General features: G+C 40.7%; 1 protein-coding gene across 3 annotated transcripts in view; it reads left to right on the top strand.

Annotated features, from left to right (window-relative positions):
* Positions 1-9,902, top strand: part of clip1b (CAP-GLY domain containing linker protein 1b) — a 140,348-nt gene that overhangs the window by 105,241 nt on the left and 25,205 nt on the right. For all 3 annotated transcript variants that reach the window (XM_037979448.1, XM_037979449.1, XM_037979447.1), the window contains one exon: positions 3,769-3,874. In XM_037979448.1, coding sequence (XP_037835376.1) covers positions 3,769-3,874 — 106 coding nt within the window. The remainder of the gene's footprint in view (positions 1-3,768; positions 3,875-9,902) is intronic.

Genomic DNA, 9,902 nt, shown 5'->3' with positions numbered 1-9,902 from the left:
TCATGTGTCTCCATCTTTCAGCACTTATGGTGAAAACACCGCGCCGCACAGAAAGCCGCTGCCGTAAAGCAGCGTCATGTCGCAAAACGGAGGTTCTTCGCAAAATAGTTATTTTTTCTTCTTATTTATCACTTATATAAACTGAGTGTATGCATAGTGACAACACTAATACATTCGTTGTAGCCTACGTTATGAAATATTTACACGAATCATTGATACAGTTATGATAGAAACGATAGAGAGGATAGAAGAAAATATATCACGATAGACACTTTTCTATCGTCCCCACGATATGTATCGTTATATTGCCCAGCACTAGTTTCAACCCTATTTGTTGGAAAGCAAAATGTCTCATGAACCACTGGACAAATGATAATGAAACCCCAGAAAGTTATCAATATTATCATTAATCATTATCTTTTGGAGTCAAAACAATTCAAGATGGTTTCTCCAGCTATTCAGCCTTAACCAACACAAAAAATGACTGTAATGCGCTTAGTTTTACATATCTTGCTAGCCATTAAAGTTTCAAGTGTAGTTTTGTTTTTTAATCATATTTTCAGTGCCAAGGTTGTTTCCAGAAAACAGTTCAGTCTAATAATTAAATCAGAGACATGAACGCCTCCCACACCCAACCCCCCGTCCACCCGAAACTGAAGTATTTCTAAATTTAACTGGGTAAAATTCATCAGACAGACAGACAGGTATACAACTTTCTGGATTGGATTTCAAATTTTATTTGAAGTAATGTTTGTGCAATAAAATTTGAAATTAAAATTTAAAATTTGTGGCCTTCGGGTCAAATAGACATGAGGTTACAAGGGCTTCTATTCCTCTCTTCAGTTAAAAGGGCTTCAAAAGGGTTAAGAACAGGCTACACCTGGGTTTAAATGTAGACTAAATCTACAGTTACACTTGTGTTGGTGGTGTAACATTTAATGTTGAAAGGCATGTTTGATTTCACAAGTAGAGAGTGTTTTTTAAAGGAATGGTCTGATTGTTTTAAGTGATTGTCCTATGACTGATGTCACAGCTGATAAGGTACTAACCATCAAGAACTATTACACAGAAAATGGAAAAAGGGCAGAAGTCTTCATCCAGGCTAGGGTAATGGCTTGAAATTACTCTAAAAAAACCCATACTGTTACATTATGTGTTACAATGTTACATTAGTTAATATTAAACCTGCACACTGTTACATGACACCATTTGTTTAGTTTGTTGCTTGTTTCTCAGACTAGATGAACAGATGTATTCAAACCTTTCACTCAATTCCCAGCAGACTGATAGATTCAGCAGCCTTGGTACCATCAGCATATAATGGTCTATGCTCAGCACACATACATTTGCTTGGACCCCCTGGCTCTATGACTTATGTCAAGTACTAACTACTAATACCTATACTGAACAAAAATATGAATACAACACTTTTGTTTTTTCTAACATTTTTAATGAGCTAAACTCAAAGATTTAATTTTTTATGTATACAATAGGCCTTTTTCTCTCAAATATTGTTAGTAAATTTGTGTAAGTCTGTTAGTGAGTACTTTTCCTTTGCAGAGATAATCCATCCACCTTACAGGTGTGGCCACAATAAAAAGCCACTCTAAAATGTGCAGTTTACTTTTACTGTATTGGGGGGCTCCGGGGCATGGTCAGAAAACCAGTCAGTCTCTGGTGTGACCACCATTTCCCTCACATAGTGCAACACATCTTTGCATAGAGTTGATCAGGTTGTTGATTGTGGGCTGTGGGATGTTGGTCCACTCCTCTTCAATGGCTGTGTGACGTTGCTGGATATTGTCAGGAACTGGAACATGCTGTTGTATATGCTGTTCCAGAGGATCTCAAACATGCTCAATGGGTGACATGTCTGGTGAGTTTGCTGGCCATGCAAGAACTGGGATATTTTCAGCTTCCAGGAAATGTGTACAGATCCTTGCAACATGGGGCGGTGCATTATCAAGCTGCAACATGAGGTGATGGTTGTGGATGAATGGCACAACAATGGGCCTCAGAATTGTGTCATGGTATCTCTGTGCATTCAAAATGGCATCAATAAAATGCACCTGTGTTGGCTGTCCATAACATACACCTGCCCATACCATATCCCTACCACCACTATGGGACACTCGATTCACAATGTTAACATTAGCAAACCGCTCACCCACACAAGGCTTATACATGCAGCCTGACATCTGCCATCTGCCCTGAACAGTGAAAACGGGGATTCATCTGTGAAGAGAACACCTCTCCAACGAGCCATACACCATCAGATATGAGCATTTGCCCACTCGAGTCAGTTACGACGACAAACTGCAGTCAGATGGAGACCCTGATGAGGACGACGAGCATGCAGATGAGCTTCCTTGAGACGGTTTCTGATAGTTTGTGCAGAAATTCTTTGGTTATGCAAACCGGTTGTTGCAGCAGCTGTCTGGGTGGCTGGTCTCAGACAATCTTAGAAGATGCTGGATGTGGAGGTACAGGGCTGGTGTGGTTACACATGGTCTGCAGTTGTGATGCCAGTTGGATGCACTGCCAAATTCTCTGAAAAACCTTCGGAGATGTCTTATGGTACAGAGATGAACATTCAATTCACGGGCAACAGCTCTGGTGAACAACAGCTCAACTGTACGCTTCCTCAATACTTGTGACATCTCTCGCATTGTACTGTGTGATGGAACTGCACATTTTAGACCTTTTATTGTGGCCAGCCTAAGGCACACCTGTGTAATAATCCTGCTGTCTAATCAGTCTTGTCAATCTTGTTATATCTCACCTGTGAGGTGGATGGATTATTTCACATTTAAATTTTTGTTCAGTATATTTGACAGAACATTACTTCAACCTTAGGTCAGTAAAACAAAGAAATTTGATGTCTGCTCTCTGAAAAAGTTTGGGGTTCATGATCAAAATTTTGACGTGTACTTTCAAGGGGTCAGCAGGAGATGTCCAGGTGTTACAAAAGAAGAAATAGTAGCTTTTGAAGCAATATATTACTAAGAAATGTGACTATATTGAAGAAAAAGATGGCCAAATTTAAATCACATACAATGTTTGCTACTTATTGTCACAACCCATGTTTGGTATTTTTTTTACCGTTTTGTGTTTGTCGTTTTGAGTTCATTGTGATGGGTTTTTGTGTTTTAGTTATCTTCCTGTGCCTCCCTGTTTTCCTTGCCAAAGCTCAGTACTTTCCCTCTGCTCATCAGTCCTACTACGCCAATTCATACCTGTTTCTTCAGTCACAGCTGCACTACTCATCTCATCAGCCCCAGTCCTTGGAAACCTGTAGCGTTCATTCACCAATGATCATTATTGCTCACATGCAATTATAATAAGAATGTCCTTGATCTTCCTGTGCAAGTCTTTGAGTTACTTTTCCTTAAGCTCCTTGTTTGTATTGTTGCTGCCCCATCACCTTTTTTCTTTCCTTATTATTAAATCTTTTAAGTTTAGTTTTGTGCTCCTCGTGTGGTCAGGATTCTTGGTTCAACTCTCCTGCAAACCTTGACACTAATAAATGCAATAATAGAAATTTTATCAAAACTTGTAAGGTTTTTTTGCAAACCGCAAATAAAACTAGAAAATAAATGGAATATAGTTACTTTGCTGCATAAGAGTGTCAGCACATCTGAAATGAAATAGTCATGTTTGTTTCCATAATGTCACTATTTATTCACTTTTGAAAATTTCCTCTCAAAGCAGGATAATCTCTGTTTGGTTTAAGTGTAGCTTCACTGTTTTTAAAACTTTTTTCTGCAGAGAAACCATCTGTAATCAAGTCACAGAGGGGGATGTAAACCTTCAGAAATCCACTGGAGCTTTAATCTCAGACAAGGACAGAGAGTTGGAAACTCTGAGGAATGAGGTACTCTCACACTTCATGTATTTAAACTAGTTCATCTGGGTAAATCTCAGCTCTGTGAAGACTTTCAGCTCTCTCGTTGGGTTTAATCTCAGCTCTTTTATTGAGAGGACTTCGGATGAGTGTGCATGGAGTAGGACATGTTTCACTGGAGCTCTGCAGGAATGTGATTATAATATATTTTAATTAACACTTAGCCTGTCCATTGCTTGCCATGGCTATGTGTTCCAAGAGTTATCAGAACCTGAGTCATGTCTGGATAAATGTCCAGTCTTCTGATAAAAAACAAATCTGCCAAAATGGGTTGAGGAGGGCCTCGCCTCTAGACCTTGGAGCCAGATTTCCCAAGAAGCCGAATGTTAATGAATAGATGCTACGGTGCATTGAGGTAATGATAGATGACTTATGAGCTGAAATTTATCATCGAACTTGAGTCAGTGATATCAGAGTTGATTAAGACGGAAGTCGCAGTTGCTTTAAAACCACTGAAAAACAAAGTCACTCAGTAAAGTGGAACTATTTCTGATCTTGAGAGTGTGGCTAAAGAGCATAGCAACCAGCTAACTACCATGCAAGCTAATATGGAATAGCTCCCTGTGGCAGTGGACACTTGGAGGCACTGTCAAGCAGCGACATGCAGTCAGGGAACTGCCTCACCTGTTATAAAAAAAAAAAAGGAAAACTTGCTGTAGTTTATTTATTCATAAAGAGGAGGACATTTGGACTGAACCTCATGATAAAGGGGCTATTCTTCATATTAGGTCATTTTACTTCAATGTCCTTTCAAGCCTAACCTTTAAGAAAACAGCTTTGGGTACCCCCGGTCTATAAATGGCGAGGTGAGGCAGCAATGAGCTGTGCCTCACCTCCGATGGTGCTGTGATACACACACTGACTGACACAGGCAGTTGGCACATGCCCATTTATGTCTCTCTTTATATCGCCAATATACATGTTTGATTACACACGTACTACACATGCTGACAATCCACAGTCTGTCTAATATATTTAATGAATGTGTGTGACATATTTAGTCTTTCTGATTAGCCATTAATGTGCAGTGAAAATGCACAGGGTAAGGCAGAAACTACCATGCTGCACTGATAGGGGGTAGTGCTGAGCCCCATAGACACAAGAAGGAATAGGTCCACATCCTTGCATGCCCTGATTCTACGCAAAGGACGAGGATGTGGTGCCCGGAAAGTGTGTTATGGCACATTTTTTCAGACAAAATGGCTGATCTCATCAAACTACACAGCTCCCAAACCCTTAGGAATGAATGTAAATCTCCTGGACAACTTCTCAGCTTTTTGGCCCAGGAGGTTTGGGGTTTGTCCTGTAATCGGAGGGTTGCTGGTTCGAGCCCCCGCTCTGGCTGTTTCAGCCGTTGTGTCCTTGGGCAAGACACTTCACCCGCCTTGCCTACTGGTGGTGGTCAGAGGGCTCAGTGGCGCCGGTGTGATGTGTGGATGAATGGGTGAATGATTGTAGTGTAAAGCGCTTTGGGGTCCTTGGACTAGATAAAGCGCTATATAAGTGCAAGCCATTCCATTTGCCATTTTTTTCAAGAAATGCAACCTGATTATTTGAAGCAGACCAAGTGGGTATTTGTAAGTAATTACATTGTTGGACTGTGGTCTAGGCTTTCTGTTCCGTTCCATTAATACTAAGGGCTGCAGACAGGATTAGGCACCATTAGATTTTTGATATTATTATTACTATGTTACTATAAGACTAGATATTTTCTTTTTCTTCTGTCTTCTGAATAGCATCATGCGCATATTCTATTATTTTCAAATATGTTCTAAGTGTTATTATAAGTGTGTGGCTTTTTATGTGTATATATATATATATATATATATATATATATATATATATATATATATATATATATATATATATATATATATATATATATATATATCACATATATATATGTCACATTACTCTGTGATTCTTTCTTTTGCATAACTACTATGGAGTGTGTTTGATTGTTATTGTGGAATGTAGGGCTCGCATGCATCTCATCTGGGAAGATGCCAGTGCTGGGGTTGGGATGGGGATGGGAATATCTCTTTCACTGTTCATTTTGTTTAATCCAATTTATTGTATATGTGTTTGATTTTTGTGGTTTTAGTAGTTATTTTCATTGTGCTGCTATGTTGCATTTCTTCCTGTTGATACTCACTGCGCATGGCCCATCCCAGCTTAACTGAAAAGCACGATGGTGGTGCTCTGAATTATATTAGCTGGAACTGCAAAGGTCTCAACTCCCCAGTGAAATGCACAAGGGTCTTACATTATCTTCATCATCTGGGAGCTCAGGTAATATTTCAGCAGGAGACACACTTGAAACCCTCTGCTTTCCCCAGACTAATGAATAGTCGGATTGGTCAAACCCATTTCTCATAATTTCATAAAAAGTCTTGAGGGATTGCAATACTGCTGCATACATCCGTACCATTTACAAGCTCAGATGTTGTCTCTGATCCACACAGTAGATTTTTAATTCTTGTAGGAAAAATGTATAACACTCCTGTACTCCTTGTCAATATATACAATATGCGCCCAACCAGGATAATGCAGGTTTTTTCAGCCATCTTGTTTCTGTTCTTCCTGATATGTCATCTCATTTTTTCTTCATGGGTGGAGATTTTAATTGTTGGCTGAATCCATTTCTTGATCGGTCATCTATTAAGCCTGACACCCTCTCAAACTCAGCCAATGCTATTAGAACTTTTATGGAAGACTTCGCTGTTTCTGATCCCTGGTGATTCTTTAACCCCTCCGATAAAACATTGTCTTTTTTTTCTCTCCTGTCTACCATACATTTACCTGAATAGAATTTTTTTTTAATTGCTTCCTTCTGTAATCTCTGACTCATGTTCATATGACGCCCTGGTAATGTCATGGTTTTAGAAATGTATTTGACCCACATGCAGAGAATCTCGGAGAGCAGAAGAAATCAGAATTTAACTTTTATTGTTCAAATGATAAATGTATGAGTTCTTTGTCATGGGAAACTGGGAAATGGTGAAGGGAGACTGGATCACTGGAACGGAAATGGAGATGGTGAGTATTTGTAAAACTTGGATGGAACAGTTTGGTAGATGGAGGACTTACAGAGGAAGGAAGAGTTGTTGTTCCGCCAGGGAGAGGTGAGTGGAGTTTGAGGGGCTTGGGTCCAAGAGATGATCCTGGAGAGTACAGAGGAGCGATTTGGCCTTGTTGGAGTCCAGAGGAAGACGATAGATGGTGAGGGTTGGAGGGCGGACAGGTCTTTGCAGCTAGGGCCTGATAAGTGAAGGTAACCGCTGCCAGTCGTGGAAGAGGAACCCTGGTAGCAAACAAACTGGTTAGAGTAGAAGGACGGCTGAGAAGATTACTCAGGGAGACAAGAAACTTCTAGGAAGGGTGGCTAGAGTACCATAAAGGTTAACACTGAGGCGTCGAATGACTGGCAGTCCCCTCCTCTTATCCTGTGGCTTGGTGAGTGGTAATGTGACTCAAGTGTGAGCAATCAGTGAAAGACCCGACCTATGAATGTGGCTCCATGGCTCGCTCTAGTGGAGAAAGAGAGAACCCAAACTCCTTTTTCCCTAACAGGCAATTTTTGATTACACCCCGGTGAGTATGTGCATTCAGTTTTAAGGTAGTGCTCAATCAAGGCCCCCTTGGCGGTTTAATGTATGTCTGCTCTCGAATGAAAATTTGTTGACCTAATCTCTTCCCAAATTGACTTCTTAACGGTGAATAAAACCCCTGATATTTCCTCAGCTGTGTTGTGCGACACATTATAGACATATATAAGAGGCTAGATAATCTCTTATACATGTAATGAGAATAAAAAGAGAAAGGATAAATTATTGAGCCTGTCTAGATGCGTTTTGCAGTTAGATAATCTTTATGTGGTCTCACCAAATCTGGTCTTGTTTAAAGAACGCATAACTTTACAATCAGAGTCTAACAATCTTACCGTAGACCATGCAGTTGACTTCCTTCTTAAATCTGGGAACACTTATTATGAACACAGTGACAAGGCTGGAAAATTACTGTCTCACAAACTGAGGCACTCCTCGTCTCATCAAATTCCTCAAATTTGCACATCATCAGGAATTACAATAGATCCAACAGAAATCAACAATAAATTTAAACATTACTATGAATCCTTTTACACATCCGAAGTATGAATTCTAGAATTGCGCCGACTCAGAGTGGCAGCACGTTGGAGTAGCTCTGTACCTCTCGTTAAGATTTATTTTATTTTTTCAAATTTCATTCTTATTTTTTATTGGAAAATAGCTTTTTTTGGACAACTATACCTTTTTGTCTTGGATGCTGTCCAGCTGGATTGATTTTTCCCAATACTTTTTATATTGTACTCTTTTAGTTATGATGCATAACCATAGTAACAGGGTGGTTTACAACAGGGAGCAGCTGATTAACATTGCAGAAGCAGAAATAATACGACAACTGAAGCCAGAAATCCCAGAGGAATTGAAAAGGAGGCATCGTGGATCCAGAGCAGGAGCAAAGAGGAGAGAGAGAAGGAGGAAGTTCAAACCATCTCTGCATCATCATCATGGGCAATGTGAGATCCTTAGCTAACAAGTTGGATGAACTTCAAGCCCTGATAAGAACCCAGCAAGAGCATCGGGAATGTAGTATTATGTGTTTTACTGAGACATGGCTGCAGGATCATATCCCTGACTCCAACGTCTCTCTGCCGAGCTTCCTGACTATACGGGCAGATCGAGATTTAATAAGTAGCAGGAAAAGGAAAGGAGGTGGATTGGCAGTGCTTGTCAACAACAGATGGTGTCACCCAGGACATGTTACTGTGAAATGTCGTCTCTGCAGTCCTGACATTGAACTATTGGCAGTAAGTTTTCNGTCCATATTATTTGCCAAGAGAGTTCACCTGTGTTGTTTTGGTGGCTGTTTACATTCCACCCTCAGCTGTTGCCGACAATGCATGTGATGTCATCAGTTCCGTTGTTGCTAAGATACAGACACAACACCCCAATTCTTTTATGGCAATATCAATCAAAAATACTTTATTAAGCCCAAAGGGAAATTAAATGTTGTTGTAGCTCATAATCCTGGATTCGTTAAAGAATTGTTATAAATGATGATTACTGTAGGCAGGAAGGATCTCTTGTAGCAGTCTGTCCCGATGTGTCCTCGGCCCTGGTGTCCTCAAAGAACCCCACCAGGTGATCCTCGCTGGCCTCCTGCAGAGCCATGATGGCCAAGCTCTGGAAACACAGGTCGGTCTTGAAGTCCTGGGTGATCTTCCAGACCAGGCGCTGGGAGGGCAACTTCCAGATGAGCAGCTTGATGGACTTCTGGTAGTGGTGGATCTCCCTGAGATTCACGGTACTGGGCCTGTAGTGGTGAGGCTTCTTCACTCCGCCGGTAGCCGACGTGTTCCTGCAGGCAGCCTTAGTGGCGAGCTGCTTCCTGGGAGCTTTACCTCCAGTGGATTTACGGGCAGTCTGCTTGGTTCTGGTCATGACTGGACTTCAGGGTTCTCCATGTTCAACACTGAAGAGTAAAAAATGTTAATCAGCTGCTCCTGATTGTGGAAAAAAAAAAAGAGCGACCTTGTTGTTATGGTTACGCATCATAACAACAGATGATAACATCATAACAACAAAAGATATCTGGTGGTGAATATCTGGTGATTTTAATCACGCCTCACTCTCTGCCACACTGCCAACGTTTCAACAGTTTGTCAGCTGCTCTACCAGAGAAAACAAGACATTGGATTTGTTTTACACAAATGTCAATGATTCATAAATTTCCAAAGCAAGACCCTCTCTGGGTAAATCAGATCACAACCTTGTTTTTCTCTGCTCACTATATAAACCCCTTGTCCAGAGACTACCTGTTACAAAAAGGACTGTAAGAAAGTGGTCACAGGAAGCTGAAAAAGCCCTACAGGGTTGTTTTGATGCTACTGATTGGATTTCTCTTTGCAAGCCACATGGAGAGGACATCAATGCCATGACTGAGTGTGTGACCGACT

Source organism: Kryptolebias marmoratus, linkage group LG14 (assembly GCF_001649575.2).
Source record: "Kryptolebias marmoratus isolate JLee-2015 linkage group LG14, ASM164957v2, whole genome shotgun sequence".
Classification (NCBI taxonomy): domain Eukaryota; kingdom Metazoa; phylum Chordata; class Actinopteri; order Cyprinodontiformes; family Rivulidae; genus Kryptolebias; species Kryptolebias marmoratus.
This window is presented reverse-complemented; position numbering and strand designations above follow the sequence as displayed.